At 40.9% G+C, this 17,729-nt stretch overlaps 1 protein-coding gene across 8 annotated transcripts; it reads right to left on the bottom strand.

Moving 5' to 3' along the window:
* Positions 1-741: 741 nt before the first annotated feature.
* Positions 742-17,309, bottom strand: kif3b (kinesin family member 3B). 8 transcript variants are annotated; one of them, XR_005693575.1, is made up of 10 exons: positions 17,127-17,309; positions 14,546-16,045; positions 12,774-12,875; positions 12,361-12,483; positions 11,128-11,246; positions 10,704-10,820; positions 9,823-9,928; positions 4,752-4,966; positions 4,212-4,381; positions 742-4,179 (listed from the first exon to the last, which is right to left on the bottom strand). XR_005693575.1 is itself a non-coding variant. In XM_040013846.1 (9 exons), exons 2-9 carry the CDS (start codon positions 15,944-15,946, stop codon positions 4,276-4,278), a joined length of 2,289 nt encoding a protein of 762 aa, XP_039869780.1. In that variant the 5' UTR covers positions 15,947-16,045; positions 17,127-17,309; the 3' UTR covers positions 742-4,275. The 8 variants fall into 8 exon arrangements, 7 of the variants coding, with proteins under 7 accessions (XP_039869780.1, XP_039869783.1, XP_039869782.1 ...); XM_040013846.1 differs by having other exon boundaries at positions 742-4,381; XM_040013849.1 differs by having other exon boundaries at positions 742-4,381; positions 14,546-16,042.
* Between the last annotated feature and the right edge of the window lie 420 nt (positions 17,310-17,729).

Raw genomic sequence — 17,729 nt, 5'->3', positions numbered from 1 at the left:
AAGGCGACATGCTAATTTATTGGGGGATTCCACCAGAGCAGGTCCAAAAAACCCTGTTTTACAATCTGAGGAAAACGGGTCACAGCTTTTAATTTAGGGCTTTTCAGTCCCTTTGCTACAGAATTAGAAACCTAAGCACCTATCCATGCAGTCTGCCTTTACAAACACTGAAAGAGTGTTTTTCTAAGAGCTCACTGAATTTCAGGTAATACGATGCCACTATTGCTGCAAGTCACAAGTGAAATTTCTTCCCCTGCTTGACATCAGCTGTATTATTCCAAAGTGGACACATGCAGCAATCACAGTCCACATAAAGTTACAGAGCAGAATCACTGAGTTCTGAGGCTTAGACCATTGCTGACTAGTCAGCAATGGTCTAACTCAAAAATTGCAGTTCCACGCCTCCTCTATAATTAACATAAAAACTGTTAGCCTCATGACACAACTTTCCATGGCTGGAGTAATGCATAGGCCTTGTACTGTTGTCTATATAGTATAGTTGCACTGGACCTTTGTGAGAGGCCACAGTCCTTCTGTTTTTCCTGGTCTAAAACAAGTTTTAGCTTTGCCTTTTTAACCCTTCTACTGATTAACCATGTTTAATTTGCATCTACTTAGCATGTGCATGTGTGTGTGTGTGTGTGTGTGTATGAAAGAAAATAAGGAAAAGTAGAGGGAAGGGTAGGTCCTAATGTGTAACATCACACATTCTTAAATACCCTCAAAGACACACCACAGTACTCCCATTAATTTCTCTTTATTAATGTAAAGACACTAAACAAGTAGAAGACATAGCCAAGTCAGATACATAAGCGCACCAGCAGAATCGTCATATGGCTACAATGACAGCATGTAAAAATTGATCGCAAACAGTCTGGGAGTTTGGATCCAGTGATGTAGCTAAGTGATACAAGATTTTTCAATTAAATTATACATTCACATTTTGTTCACTAAATTTCTATGACCGATGAACACAACAAAAACATGTTACTCAAGCATGCTAAAGTCATGCGTATACAGCATTTCAATGTTAGCTCTTATTTTAATATTTATGTTTGTGAAGTACAACTTACAGGTACTGTGCCAATACTGAACCGTGACTCTCTGCACAGGCCCACATCAATAACATGACCCATGCTTTCAACATCCATGTGGAAAACTCATCAACTAAGTGGGGAAAACAAGCCTGTACCTTGCCGAATACAAAGACACATAATATATACGATGAAGAAAAAAAAAAAAAAAAAAAAACAACATTTCAACATTAAATTACAGAGCTCCAAAAATAAAATAACTATTTTCAAGAAAAAGAATGAATAAAAAATTATATCTACATCTGTATATAAAAACATAGGATCGTAATAAGTTAGACTTTTTCAATATGGAAACTCATGTGTGTTTCTTACAGATCTAAAAGTGACTAAGGATTGCCTTTAAACAAGTTATATTCATTACAGTATCTAAATAGATACGCAGGCATGGGTCAAACAGCAGAGAGATCCTTGAGGTACCCTGTGAGGTCGGACCCCAACTTTAAGTCGGTGGTTTGAAAAGAGAGGGGGGGGGGGGGGGGGGAGGTTTTGGGATAAATGTAAATACACGTTAGTTACAATTTTTTTCTTGTTTTCTCCCCGATTGCCACGACTTAGGAGAACAATTTTCAAAAAAACAAAAAACAAAAACCAAAAGTCACATACTTTTATTGCACAAAGGTAGAGTTAGGGCTACCTAGACCTCACAGGGATTGTTAGAGACATAGCCCTGATGGTTTACAAGTCTTCAACTCACAAACGGCACACATCACAAGTATTTTAAAAAGATTTAATTTGCCACTTGACCCACGCTTGCTGAAATGACACAGTGGGTTGGAAAACCCTGCATGGTAGCAGCGAGCAGAGAGCGCACCCCTTCACGGTTAAGAGTATGGGGAACGGAGAGCAGCAGAGAGGCAGGCTGAACCATGACGGTTAAAACTGCATATTGTCCACCTGGAGGCAAATGTTGAATGGTGTGTCTGTGGGGGTTTAATGTTCTTTTACACTCACACCAATACCAAGGTAGATAAAAATAAAAATCACAAGGAGAATATGTTGACCCTTCATCTGCCCAACTTTGCAGTGGTGCTTATCCAAATGACCCAGGATGCCCCCGACTGAACTTCACGCTCTTAACAATTCTCTGATCCTGGAATGAATTTGTAGATGAGCCGACGAAGACTGGGAGGCCTGTGCGTGCACGGCTCAAATGAAGGAGCAGAGACTGAGGATGCAGATTAAGGCACCATGGAACCCTGACAAATCTGAGGCACATTCCAGGACAGTACTTTTGATGCGACTCAGGCTGTAGTTCAAGCTGATCTCTGGCCTGGTGGTCTGGTGGCCAACTGCTATGTCATGCAACCTAGAAACTGTCCACAGAGGGTACATGTGTCGGGCTCTCCCCCCATGTTCCCCACCTCCCTTGTGTGTCTCAGGAAGAACAGCATCTACTGATTACAGCAACTCGTGACTGAGTCCAGATCTGGAGCATGGTTTATTTCCTGGCCTGCACACTTGCAATCATACAGACTTAAAGAAATAGTCCACCATTTGAGAAAGTTTGCTTATGTATTAGTTTCTGCTTGTGGTTTATGTAGCGTACAGATTTCATACTAAGAAGCTTAGCTTGGCTCAGCTGAAGAAGAAAAACAGTTCTAAGGTACTCAATCATAATATGTCGTGTGTATTTTTTTCCAATAAATATTTCATTTTAAATGTGTTTGTGCTCATTTAGAAAGAGTGACATCACATAGTTTGAGCTCTGACTGCTATTAGTAAACCTTTCAGTACTGTCTACAGCACATGCAGCTTTACAGCTGAGGGATGCGGATTGTTCATGGTAAGCTACCAACTAGCTTGTGAATCATCACGACATAAAGTTAGCCACAGTATGGCAAAGGTACTGTGGCACTGCATTACAAGGGAAATGTAACTATTTAATAACTTTAAAAGTGATGTTATTGGATTTGTTACCCAGTCAGCACATTTTAAGGGAAGTAATCAAAGCAAAAGGCTACAACCATTTCCTCTTTTGACACTGGTCGCATTTTCACATGCAAACAGGCTTCGCTATGTGCATGCCTTTGGTTTTAGAAGAGAAAAACATTTTGGTGAGATCCTACTTAAAAGCTCTTTTTGGCTTGAGAATTCAACTTGACTAATAATTTACTTGTTCTTATTGCTTTTGTGTTGTGCTGAGCTAGATTTGACACCGATATTCAGGTTGTACAGAGTAACATCCATTAGGTTGACTGGATTTACCAAAAACAATTAAATGTAAACACCAACATTTTATTTGGTAATTGTAACAGACTAACTGCTTTGCAGTTTATTGTTTAGTTTATAATTTATTAACTAGATTCTATGTCTGCATTTGCATAGTTTTGCCTTTTCAGCTGAGCTGACATGCTGCCTATTAGAAATTTAGTACGAGAATTTTTGAAATTCAAATGGCAGTTTCACCAGCTATGTCTAAAGCCGATCACTTTCTGCTTCACACTTCAGCGTAAAGGTGGTAAAAATTCTTATCGCTTCTCTTTTGTAAGTGTATTTGCCAAAATGTGCAACTATTCCTTTAAGACTGAAGCCAGCACATGCAGCCACACGCAATCTTAAAGCGCCTCTAAAGCAACAATTAAAGTCGTGGATAAAAACAGAAAACAAACAAACCTATTCAGACAGTGATTCAAAGATGCACAGATATGCAGCCAGATGTACAACACCACATTCACACACACACACAACTATGTTAGTGCCAGGTTCAACAGAGCTCTCAGCCCCCTCCCCCCACTACCACACACACACACACACGTCACACACACACACACACACACACACACACACACACACTTACAGTAACATGAAGGACACCTAACACACATCTAGGAAGATATGAAGTAGTGCAAGGGAAGGTTAAGCCCACCTTTACTTTTTTTGTACGTTAAGAACATTGCGATGCGTCTGTGTGTGTATGCACACACACACACACACACACACACACACACACACACACAATTACTGACATTCATCAATATCTAGGGAACTGTAAAAGCAGTGCAGTATAATGTTATGCACAGCTGCTATTGTTTTGTTGTATTCAAGAGATCAGTTAACAGTGGTGTAGTTAAAAACTAGAAAGCAGCATTAATCTTTTTTTATACCCATCCTCTAAAGGTAATTCCCAATGTAGACAGGTGCAAAACAGGTTGGCAGGCAGTGACAGTAGCAGTAGGAACCATCACTTTGGCACCAGGCCACGGGATTGGGGATAAAGAGGGGATCCTGGGCTGGAGGGGCTGTATGAAGAGGTCGGGGTACTCGACTTCTTGCCTGTTCTTGGTCGTCTAAAGGAGAGAAAAGATTGGCATAGAGTTAAACTCACTGATGGTGTGACACCAAAAGGTTTTCTATGCTGTTTACAGGGTTCATCTGTCACATATCAAAGATTTGAGGAGTCTTTAACAGGGTAAATCATTTACTCTGAATGCAAATTTACAATCTGCTGTCTCTTTCCTTTTGTGTTGTGTTGTACAATTCTGGACAGAAATGAAACAAAGAGGAAGATATTTTGTACAACAAGCCAATGTAAAGCTGTTGCAACATGGTGGGTGTAAAATATTACCAAAAAAGCACTAGCTTCTTAACCAATTCCATCAGCCCGACAACAGGATGCGGCACTCGAAGGTGAATATAACTTGTGGTACTGTTGCTTACCCTGACTTTGGCTTCTTGAGGCTGCCGCTAGCACCAGCAGCAGGCAGCATTTGTCCCAAGCTGCTGTGAAAGCTTGAGGCATCTACCTCGATCTCATCCTCATCCCGAAGAGCATCCTCCAGAGCTGCCGCCAGCTTTGGGGCGATAACTGGCTCCTGGTACTCTTTAGAGGTCCGTGCAGGAATGTCCATATCCAGCATTATGATGTTCTCAGCCTAGAACAATGACACAGAATCACATTCATCTGGGAAAATTCAGTTATATACAAATGTGGTCAGAAGATTTACACAAGTTGTGAAGGTCTCTTAGAGACTTTTATAAACAGCTGCAGATCATCAGTTCAAACTCCTGTATGCAAGTATAAATTTGCCAATATCTTGAAGAAGACCAGCTGTTTAAGAACAACCCAGGAACCACCATGCCTAGGGCCTACTGTGAATTGGAAACTACTAGAGCACCAGTGTGAAAAAAAATATGTTATATAATGCATTGCATTATGTTTAATAACCAGTAAAGTATTTGCAATGAGCTCAATCTTAAACCTGTGCAGCAGTAACGTTAATCTTTCAAATACTGACAACTGCCATTGCTACGTCTCAGCCTCCTAAAAATCTTATGAATACCAAAACTTGATGGTGCAGAAGATTAGAACTCTGACCTCGGGGTCAAGGTCTCTAAGATTTGAAGTTGTCCAAGATTTTGGCTTTGAAAATCCTACACTGCAGCATTCGAGTTATCACATTCACAAGATCTTCAGAAAACTGGACGTTTGATTCAAGCTCGTTTGATGCACCTATGGTATCAATTTGTAAATCCTAGTTGACTTCTCAACTATGAGCAGGGCTCTAGATTAACTTTTTGCCACAGTTGCACTGATGCACTTTTTCTTTAAGAGTACCAGCACAAAAGTTAGATGCACCCAAATTTTTCAACCTTATCACTTAACCCCCATGTTTTACATGTTCACTTTAACTTAACTTTTTTTGTTAAGTTAACGTAAAGTTTTTTTTGTTAGTAGCTGTGGGTAATCTTTTCTCATTACCCACAGCTACATCTACTTCTGTCGGGGCTAGGCTACTCACTAGGGCTGGGTATCATCACTGATTTCTATATTTGATTCAATTCCGATTCGCAAGGTCCTGATTTGATTCTATTCAATTTTGACCCAGACAATCAGAAATATTTTAATGCTGATCATTAATCAGCACTGACACCTGTGAGACTTCGTCAGAGGTGTAAGAATCCCAGCAGATGCCTTTGTGTCAAAGTAATTGAGGATAAAACTCAGAAAAACATGGAGATTTTCCTGGCCTGGCTTTTTAAATAAATACAATTTTATTTATATAGCACCTTTCTAGACAGAATTACAAAGTTCTGCACATAAGATAACAAATAATAAAAGGGTAAAACAGTTTTTGGTTAAATTTCTGCCTGTTTTATATTGTCTGTCTTAAAAAGGTGAGTTTTGAGTTGTTGTTTTTTTTTAACAAAAAAAAAAAAAAAAACAACAACAACTACCGAGTCCACAGTTCTTAATGTATGAGGGAGAGAGTTCCACAGTCTTGGGGCCACAGTGGCAAAAGCTCTGTCACCCTTTGTTCTCATCTTAGTCTGTTTTATAGCAAGTAAGCCCTGATCAGATGACCTCAGGGACCTGCTAGGGACATAGGGCTGTAGCAGATCGGAGATGTAGGATGGTTCCAGTCTATGCAAGGCTCTAAATGTCAAGACCAGGATCTTAAAATGTACTCTAAATTCAACAGGAAGCCAGTGTAGCTGAAATAGCAGTGGTGTCACATGTGAATACTTGGAGGATTTTGTCAACAGCCTAGCTGCAGCGTTTTGCACAACCTGCAGACGATCTAGAGAACCTTTGCTTAGACAAACAAACAGTTACAATAGTCCAAGCGTGAGGAAATAAATGCATGTATAGCTATCTCCAGTTCAGGGCGAGATAAAAAAAAAATGGGGCTTAACTTAGCCACATTTCTTAAATGATAAAAACAAGACCAAACCAGAGATTTCACATGCCGATCCAATGTGACAGTCTAAAAGTGACACCTAAAATCCTGATAGAGGATTTAACATACACAGAAAGAGGACCAAGGGCTTTCACTATCTGAGATACAAGTCTGTCCGGAGCATATATGAGGACTTCAGTTTTCCCCTTGTTGAGTTGGAGGAAATTTACAGCCATCCAACGCTTGATGGAATCAGTCATTTAAAAGCTGAAGCTTAGATAAATCCTGGGGGCTTAAAAGAAATGTACAACTGAATATCATCAGCATAACAGTGATAAGAAATGTCCTCAAAAGAGCCCATTATATGCTGGAGGGGGAGAAGATATATTAAGAACAATAAAGGCCCCAAAACCGAACCCTGAGGGACACCACAAGTAAGGGAGGTAGAGGATGACCTACAATCTGAGACCACCACAGAAAAAGATCGGTTATGTAGATATGAGGAGAACCACCCTAAGGCAGTACCCGATACAACAACCTAATGCTTAAGCCTTTCGAGGAGGATGTGGTGGTCAACAGTGTCAAAAGCCGATGTTAGGTCCAACATAAGTAGGACCGAGCATTTTCCTACATCATTATTCATCAAAATGTCACTTGAGACCCTAGGAAGGGCTGTTTCTGCGGAGTGAGCTCTGCGTAAGCCGGACTGAAACTTATCGCAAATGTTATGTTTGTGAAAGTATCCAAAATGACAGGGCGTGATGAGGTGGCGATAGACATAACAGGTGCTGAATGAGAAAAGTTCATTCTTATGTTATTAATCTTTGCAAAACAAGACCCAAAAAAAAAAAAAAAAAAAAAAAAAAAAAAAAAACACCAGCGTCTGACTGCGCTGTAAACAACGGTAGACTGGTGAATAATAAGCAAGCAAATTAATGCAGATTTAAGACGAGAAACTGTTCTCGAAGTACATGGAGAGAGAGAGCAAGAGAAAGCTGTGCAGAAAGTGTGATTTTTATTGTGGTTGAAGCAAAGCAGCAAAAGTAAGAGAGAATTCATGAAGATGTTTATCAAAGGTGAAGTGTAGTTTTGATCTTCTTTTGATGCTGGTTCAATGAGTTTTGGTTGGAGAGAGACAAAACTTGCAGCATCAGAATCTAGCGCAAAAAAAGACGTAAACACAAAGCGTGGACCCGGAGCATCAGAATCATTGAGCTGTCAGTTTTCATTTATACAGGGAGTGCAGAATTATTAGGCAAGTTGTATTTTTGAGGAATAATTTTATTATTGAACAACAACCATGTTCTCAATGAACCCAAAAAACTCATTAATATCAAAGCTGAATGTTTTTGGAAGTAGTTTTTAGTTTGTTTTTAGTTTTAGCTATTTTAGGGGGATATCTGTGTGTGCAGGTGACTATTACTGTGCATAATTATTAGGCAACTTAACAAAAAAACAAATATATACCCATTTCAATTATTTATTTTTACCAGTGAAACCAATATAACATCTCCACAGTCACAAATATACATTTCTGACATTCAAAAACAAAAAAACAAATCAGCGACCAATATAGCCACCTTTCTTTGCAAGGACACTCAAAAGCCTGCCATCCATGGATTCTGTCAGTGTTTTGATCTGTTCACCATCAACATTGCGTGCAGCAGCAACCACAGCCTCCCAGACACTGTTCAGAGAGGTGTACTGTTTTCCCTCCTTGTAAATCTCACATTTGATGATGGACCACAGGTTCTCAATGGGGTTCAGATCAGGTGAACAAGGTGGCCATGTCATTAGTTTTTCTTCTTTCATACCCTTTCTTGCCAGCCACGCTGTGGAGTACTTGGACGCGTGTGATGGAGCATTGTCCTGCATGAAAATCATGTTTTTCTTGAAGGATGCAGACTTCTTCCTGTACCACTGCTTGAAGAAGGTGTCTTCCAGAAACTGGCAGTAGGACTGGGAGTTGAGCTTGACTCCATCCTCAACCCGAAAAGGCCCCACAAGCTCATCTTTGATGATACCAGCCCAAACCAGTACTCCACCTCCACCTTGCTGGCGTCTGAGTCGGACTGGAGCTCTCTGTCCTTTACCAATCCAGCCACGGGCCCATCCATCTGGCCCATCAAGACTCACTCTCATTTCATCAGTCCATAAAACCTTAGAAAAATCTGTCTTGAGATATTTCTTGGCCCAGTCTTGACGTTTCAGCTTGTGTGTCTTGTTCAGTGGTGGTCGTCTTTCAGCCTTTCTTACCTTGGCCATGTCTCTGAGTATTGCACACCTTGGGCTTTTGGGCACTCCAGTGATGTTGCAGCTCTGAAATATGGCCAAACTGGTGGCAAGTGGCATCTTGGCAGCTGCACGCTTGACTTTTCTCAGTTCACGGGCAGTTATTTTGCGCCTTGGTTTTTCCACACGCTTCTTGCGACCCTGTTGACTATTTTGAATGAAACGCTTGATTGTTCGATGATCACGCTGCAGAAGCTTTGCAATTTTGAGACTGCTGCATCCCTCTGCAAGACATCTCACTATTTTTGACTTTTCTGAGCCTGTCAAATCCTTCTTTTGACCCATTTTGCCAAAGGAAAGGACGTTGCCTAATAATTCTGCACTCCCTGTATTTAAAAGTCGATTCAGGATTTAATGAATCGATATCGCTTCATTCAAGCTACTCACCTCTATCCGCCTGCACTTTCAAACGTACACACGCTTAGGACTACAGGACTATCTGGACCATGGACAATCAGAGAGGTCTTGCCCCTGACTATCTCTGATTGGTTTAGACCTCGATATAGGCATAATGTGTGTCTATTGTTGACCACACGGAGACTTTCAGAGTTGCAGAGACTTTTTGTACGGCTGGTCACACTGGTGCGACCTACGAGTTTTTTAGTCGCACCATTGAGAAATTAGGTTGCATATGCGACCAAATTGGTCGCACGCTAGAGCCCTGTATGAGAGTGAGGTGAATTTCAACGCGTTGTGCTCCCATGCACAACCTTTGTTGTTCCCATCAGCTTTCTACAGCTGAGGGAAAATACAGTTTTATATGCAGTGATAACTTAACTATAATAACAACACTATAAAGGAGAGGGAGAAAAGCTTACTTTGTATCTCATGTCAGGCTTCAACATCATGGCCACACGGGCATGGTGACTGAGGGGCCTCCAGTAGCCGACTGCAGACCGAGGCCTGCTCATCATCTGATGGTCACTGAGAGAGAGAGAGAAAGAGAGAGAGAAAATGAGTATTACAAAGCAGCATGGGAAATTTGCTTCTTGCTTTGGTGTTTTACAATAAATCAGTTGCCAGCTCTGCCACTCTGCAGCACTATAATGAGCAACTGTGTGCACCGTTTGCTAGAATTGCATGCCAAACAGCATCTATTGAAGGGACTTTTAGTTTCCCTTTCCTAATAAGGCACAGGTTCCACAGCTGGTTCTCCAACACTTGTCTGTTTTAGCTCTTTTCCAGTAGAACCTATTAGGGTCAGGTCGGCTCGGTTTTTAGGGTTTTCCATTAGGTGGCAGTACCTGGTACTAGGTACTTTTTTAGTACCTACTTGGCCGGAATTCCAAGCGATCTAAAGTGATCAGAAAACATGACGTCAAGACTGCATGCCACCAATTGGCTAGTCAGTGATGTCATTCGATAAGTCTCCTTCACAAGAATCAAAACTTCTACTTATGAATCCCTGCAATGAGGAAAATGGCTACACAAAAAACAACAGCGTGGTTCCCGACTGAGCAGCAAGTATATCACCGACTCAATGTGATCCTTTGTTGTGGTGTTTATAACGACCCCACGTACATTGGGTGGTACTCGATTGTAATGGACAACCAAAACAGAGTCGAGTAGGTAGTAGAGGAAAAGCACTACTTGTGAACCTATACAAAGAAAGGTAAATATAAGCTAGTCAAGCAGAAAACATTCTAAAAATGTTATGATTTGATATGGAAAGACCCACTCTGAATATTCCCAGACTTACTCCTCAATACGTGTGATGGGCTTCATCTTCCATTCCTCAGGCTCCTCATCGAAGAAAGCCCTGTTGACTATTTTGTTTTTCTCCTCTAGAGGAATGAAGTTTTCAATAATCAGATGCCTGAAAGAAACACATGAACATTTAATAGACAGACAGGGAGACAGAGACAAAGAAAACTCAGACATGTTATTAAAACAGGAAAGGTTGAAAGCATTTGAATGTAATGTATCTGTTCCTCATTAAATATTTCATTTCCATGCACTACAGTGAGAAAAAGTCTTAAAGCACAAAAAGCTCCACTAATTCGCTAGCAATCTTTTTACGGTTCGTAAAAAGATTGCTAGCGAATCTGTGCTGAAGTATGACACATGACACAGTCTTGACCAGAGATTTGTGTCAGGCCAACATTGATATGCAGACTTCATACTTGAGTTTGAGGTCCCTGGTGAGTTCGTTTTGGATCTGCTCCATCTCCTGGCGCTCGTTGATGTGTGCCTCTTGGAGATCTTGGATTTCTGCCTTCACTGACTGCAGCTTGGAAAACAGCTAGAGGAGAGAGAAAGAGAAAACTAGAGTGACCAGAAAAAGACTGTTAGAGCATTCAGCCTTAAATGTTTTTGTTTAAATGCCTGATTGTCATGAGGAATAATGAACAACCCAAATAGAACACCACAGACAATACCCGACTTAAAATAGCAGTTGACCTACTTACTTGCAAGAAACTTTATTACCCGACAAACCAAAAACACTGTACCTTCAACAGTGTCATTATGACGACAAGGTATGCCATCTTTGTCAATCTCAATATTAGATTCTGATCGTTTTATTTATTTCTTATTTTTTGTTAAATGAAGGTTATGAAATTCAACATTTTTACCATCCAAATCCATATACATGTTGATATAGTTAGTTTTTTGCATATTCAGCACAATTATTTTCATATTAAACAAATTTTAATACTAGACAAAGATAGCCCGAGTAAATATGAAAGGTTTTGAAATGATTACATCATTTAAGTAAGACAAATATGCAAAAAAATCTAACTCAGGAAGGGGGCAAATACTTTCACAGCATTGTAAATGTTCAGTTCAATTGAGTCAGCTCACAATCACCTCGAATTGCTTATATTGTAATAAAAAAAAAAATTCTATAAGGTTACTGAGATCTGGTAATAATGATGGGAGGAAGAAGCCCTTTTAACAGGAAGAGAACTCTGGGGAAAACGAGGCTCAGAGATAGACGGCCATCAGCTGGAGATTAGGGTAATGGCTTTTGAAATGAAAGATACCACGTTTGCACTTTACGTAGAATGAGGTAAACCTGCAGTGTAGAGTTTGTTTCCAGCCAGTCTGGTTTATTAACGACTCTATACTCTGCAATGCTATCATTAATCTTTGGTAACAAAGCAAAACACTTTTCACTTGTTTTCACTTTCATTAATTTCCATTTCTATATTCATTTTAAATGTCAGGGGCTGATATTGTAAAATCATAGCCTCTAAAAAAAAATGTACTCTCAGAACTCAGTTCCTCTTTTTCTTTTGTGTCAACATGAAAACAAAAACTATTTTGACATTTGGGAATCAATTCAGAATTCTTCCATACCCATGTGAACCAAATTTGTTGATAATGCCTTGGGCAAATGTGACAACCATCCTCACCTTTTTCAGCTTCTTGGTTTTAATGTCAACTTCCTGTTGCAGAGAAGTGTAGGTCTCCTTAAGCTCCAGTGTCTCTTCATCACGACTTTCCATTTGCTGCTGCATCTCTCGCTCTCGCCGTTTCTGGACACACATAAACAAACTTGCATGTGTTCACAACTTTTAATGGGTTCTGTCTCTGAGGTCAAAGACAATTTACTGGCTGAAAGAGGTTTTCGTCTGGTACTAAATGGACAAAAATGTTCACTTTCAAAAATCAGTGCCTAGTCTGCTGAAGAAGTCTGAAATGCCTAACAAGGAATTTGATGAATTTGGAATCATAAGTACATGGGATAGAAAACTGCTAGCAGAGTAATGTTCTGGTAATATAGAAAGTATTACCCTTGTACTTGGCGCCAACCCCTTTACTATACCTGTTCAGCAATCTCCTGCCTCTTTTGCTCCAGCATTCTTTGCTGCTCATTGGTGTGATCCACAATGTTCTTCCCCCCTACTAGGAGCTTACTCTCCATTGCCTGGATGCAAATAAAAATTAGGAAAAGATCTCTTTAAGTCACACAAGGGATAAAAGAAAATGACTCCAAGCACAAGACCAGTACAACCTCAAAGAAGCTATGGTAACTTTTGTGAGTGTAATTTAAATAATTTTGAGCTTGAACGCTTCCTTTTGTTCAAAATTGCTTCAACAGATAAGTAGAAGTTCCCCACAGCACATAGGTGCTCATGTTTGATTTGACAGATTTGTGTTATTTTTAACACACTGGATACCCTTCTTTGTGTCTACATCCAGGGATCTTTTGTTTCTTAAGTGAATGTGTAAACCACTGCACTACGGAGCCACTGCTACTTCTAAAAGGAAGAACATCTATGCCAGAGTCATTTTCATTGACTTTGTCTCAGCTTTTAACACGATCATTCCACAGCAGTTTGCAGGGTTCACGCCTAATAGAATCAGCTTTTCCACAACCTCCAACTGGGTTTTCAGCTTTCTGACAAAGCGGCAACAGACAGTCAAGGTGGGCAGCCACACATCAAAGACTATCTTACTGAGTACAGGCTCTCCTCAGGGGGGTGTCCTGAGCCCGCTGTTGTTCAGTCTGCTCACACATGACACTAACCAAATTGTGAAGTTCGCAGATGACTCAACAGTGGTTGGCCTCATCACTGACATGAGTGATGAGTCCACTTATATAATGGACATGGAGCAGCTTGAAGTGTGGTGTAGATCTCATAATCCCACCATCAATGTGTATAAAACAAAAGAGATGGTAATTGATTTCAGGAAGTCTGGCAGAGTTCACAGACCTCACCATAGATGGTGCTGCTGTGGAGAGGGCCAGCAGTGTTAAGTTTCTGGGTGTGCACCTAGAGTTAATACCACAGCAGTTTAAATTGAAACAAAAAGAAAAAGCACAAAAGCGCTTCCACTCCCTCAGGAGACTCAGAAAAGCAGGACTCTCCACACTTCACCTCACAACTTTTTGCAGTGGCACCATTAAAAACATCCTGACACAAAGTTTTACATCTTGGTTTGGCAGCTGCAAGTCCAATGAGAAACAACAACTCAATAGACTGCCAGGAGGATTGTTGGTGCCCCTCTCTCGTCTCTGGAAGAAATCTACAAACAGAGCTGCATACACTTAGCCATCTCCATCATCAGAGACTCCCACCACCCCTCTCATAGCCTGTTCTCCCTCCTGCTGTCTGGCAAGAGAAAGAGGAGCATCAGCTGCAGAACCACCAGGATGCTGGAAGGGTTCTTTGCACAAGCCGCGAGACTGACAAATGAACTGTGCCCCCTCCCCATCCATTCCACTATTCACACAGCTATACTGTAAGATCCACAAGCGGACTTTGATAACCCCTATCTACACATGCATGCACACACGCATACAATATACAGCTCAAATACACACACGACTTAATTTAATTACCCCCTTCTGTGAAAGGACTGCTGCTGCTACCTGAATTAGTGTGACTATTTAGACTTGAGTTTGTTTTAGAATTTAGATTTTGTTTTTTTATCCCTGTTTATTGTTATGATTTATTACTGCCTTTTTACTGCTCTTTTTAAAAACATTTTATTGACTATTTCACCAGCTGATGAGTGTTTCATTTCAGCCTGGGTAACACCATACGAAATGACAAACTTCTTGAAACTCTTGGAACTTAAAAATCTGCTTACCTTAACTTTGGCTGCAAGCTTCTCTCCGGCCTCCCTCTCCTTCCGGAAGTCTTCCATTTTCCTCTCTTTCTCTTTAAGAAGCCGGGCTTTCTCCTCAGCTACCAGGCTGTGATCCTCCAGGATTGCCTTTCTCTCCTTTTCCAACTTCTCCTGCTGTTCTCTCCAGTAGTCCCCCTTGTCGTCTCCATCTTCCTCATCGTCCTCTGTCTCGCCACTTTCCAGACCCTCATCATCGCTCCCTTCCCCTGCTCTCCTCCTCAGCCTTCTCTTTTTCTTTCCTGAGCGTTTCTGCAGCTGCGCCTTCAGCCTGGCAATCTCCTCCTGAAACTCCCTGAGCAGGGCATCTTTGGGATCTTCATTGATACGTGGTTTGTTCTTGATATTTTTTGCCCTGTTTGAATAGCGCAGAGTTGTTAAGGTCTCCTCCACATTGTAGGATGCTGGGCCAATGTTGGCAACCATGACAGTGCGGGCATTGCCCCCTAGGGAGTCCTGCAGCAGACGTGTCAGCTTCGAGTCTCGGTAAGGGATGTGGCTGCTCCTGCCATCCACCAGAGCTGATATGACATTACCAAGAGCAGAAAGGGATAGATTTATCTTTGTGGCTTCTTTAAGCCTCTCCCCCTGAGCTCCAGTCTTGGTTTGCCTTTCACTGCCAGCTAAATCCACCAGGTTGAGTTTGCCAACTCTTATGTGGTTCTCTCCATCCACACCCAACTCACTGCACTCCACCGTGATGACAAAAATGGCGTGAGAGCGTGAGCTGTGCTCATTCATATTAGTGGCTCCAACTGATCGATTCTGGTTTCCCACATTCATGACATGCTCGATCTCTCGCACACTCTTGGTAACAAATGATGAAAGATCTTTAACATACACACCCGTGTCGGGCCTCTCCCTGAGCTCGAGACGACGTGACTGATCTTTTGAGAGCAAGTCTCTGATTTCCTCCTGGTAGATTTCTAAGTATGATGCTCTGACAAGGTACTGTTGGTTCTGTGAACGTGAAATGTGTGTGAAGATGTGCTCAAAGGAGTTTGGGATGACCCCTCTCTTCTCCGGATCATTTCTCACCCCTTCCATAGTGTAAGTCTTCCCTGTACCCGTCTGGCCATAAGCAAAGATGGTCCCATTAAATCCCAGAAGAACAGACTCAACCAGGGGCCTGAAGGTTTCATCATACATTTCTAGCTGTTTGGAGTTCCAACCATAAACAGCATCAAATGTAAAGATTTTGGGCAGTTCGTTGCCCGAGGACTCCCTTGGGTTTCTCACAATAATTTGGCCCAGTTTGACATCAACAGACACCACACTCTCATACTTAGCGGCCCGCTCTTTCTCGTTCATAGGACGGCAACGGACCACCACCTTGACTGACTCCGAGCTCTTGCTCTTGGACATGGTGAGGAGCACCTGCCAATCCTTGCTGCTTGGCACCTTGTCTTCCTAAAGAGCAGCTTTAGTAACACTTCAGCAATAGATTGCCCAAATCTGACACTGCTGGGGTGAAAACAATCAGTGAATTACATCTCAGATCATGGTTAAAGCATCGCACAGGTTAAAGTGAAATTCTGCCACCGGATGGCACTGCTTACAAGCAGGTGTTTTGATTTAGGATAAGTACTAGTGCCTAACTTCTTTAAATTTTATGTGTTTTTAGATATCCTCGCTTCTGCACGACTTTGTGGAAGATGATGGTTCCACTAGCTCACTGCACTACCTTGTGTTAGAAAGGGGTATTACAAAGAACTAAATACCAGTCCTAATTCAAACAGCTGGTGTCTCTTTATGACAACATATAGATGTTTTGGACACATGCTAATGACTTATTTCTTCAGTCTCTGTTAACTGGTTTAGTTAAAAATACTTTTAACCCTTCCCGAATCAACTACCTTTAAGGACAAAAAGAGGAACCCACTTGGTTAAGGTATCGGATAGGCAGCGACACCGCTTACCTGACACATCTGAGCAGCCGTTCCCTTGCACATAATAAAACTAAGCTTCCTAAGACTTTTCCAGCTATCACCGTAAAATACCACAGCAACAGGCATAATCACACATCAAGCTAAATATAGTTGTTTAAATGAATAACCGTTTTCCTATTCACATGCAAACTGAAAAAAAAAAAAAAAACAATCGCACTGATACACTGTTCTGTCAGAGTACATAGCAATGACACTACTTTAAATTGGCTAACTGGATTTCAGCTAATTAGGTGAAGAAACCTCACCTTGGTTTAAAGTTGGAATGTCAGATAATTAAATGACAGCCTTTAGAAAGAAATTTGATAAATGGTCCATTTTACGGTAGCAGGTTAGTAAACGTTACCAGTTGATTAGTCAAACTAACGGATCAGCTTTCTAGCGTTAGCTCATTTTAAACACGTCCCATAACGAGACCACAACACTGGGCTAGCAACTGCAAACAAACTGGTAACCTAAGCTACAAATCTGGTAGCACTGCCCGGCTAACACTCTTAGCAAATCTAAAGATTATATTCAAGATATCGCTACGCGAAATTTCGCAAAACCTACAAACACAACTTTACACCAGCCACACAGAAACGTAATTTAACACTAACCAGTGACAAACGTTAGCTTACCCAAAACTCCCACTGCGATGAAGTGAATCGTCGATGGCTAAATTCCTGCCGAACCAGCAGCGGTTCGATTTTGTTGCGCGTCTCCTCGTGAATTTACGGAACGGGTGCTGGAAGTGGCCAAAAATGATCACGTGAAGTCTGGCGTTTAACTTTGTAAGACCCAACCCATCAAAAAAATAAAAAAAAAAAATAAAAAAAAAAATAAAAACGCAAGAAAATTCTGATTTTTTTTTTGGAACTAAGATGTTTATTAACCCTCATAACAAAATCAACTGTTTTTTTTTTTTGCTATATCATGTTGTGTATGACATATTTAGTGTATCGCATTTGATACATCGGGTGTTTTTGGCACTTTTTGGTAAACAATGTTATTTTAGACAAAAAAATAATTTTGTCCATAACATTTTGAAATTATGGCAAGTATTGATCATGTTGATGAGATCTCAGGTCTCAGAAACTGATACTCATGTATCAAATATGATACAAAGGGCATTATAGGGTTAACAGCAGCTGGTATCCTGTATGTTACATTACCGCCCATTTCTAATTCCTTAGGCAGGAATTGTCATTTCATTCTTTGAA

This window comes from Simochromis diagramma, unplaced genomic scaffold, assembly GCF_900408965.1.
Source record: "Simochromis diagramma unplaced genomic scaffold, fSimDia1.1 OVJJ01000705.1, whole genome shotgun sequence".
In the NCBI taxonomy this organism is placed as follows: Eukaryota; Metazoa; Chordata; class Actinopteri; order Cichliformes; family Cichlidae; genus Simochromis; species Simochromis diagramma.
The sequence above is the reverse complement of the archived record's forward strand: the minus strand, read 5'-3'. Positions and strand labels throughout refer to the sequence as shown.

Bases quoted from the DNA above. Each gene is read 5' to 3' on its own strand.
- kif3b (XM_040013846.1), bottom strand. From the start codon at position 15,946: ATGTCCAAGAGCAAGAGCTCGGAGTCAGTCAAGGTGGTGGTCCGTTGC. The intron at 9,929-10,703 runs GTAAGTCTGGGA...TCTCTCTCTCAG, and splicing joins CCCATCACACGTATTGAGGA to TGACCATCAGATGATGAGCA. The intron at 4,967-9,822 runs GTAAGCTTTTCT...TCATTGTTCTAG, and splicing joins AGCCTGACATGAGATACAAA to GCTGAGAACATCATAATGCT.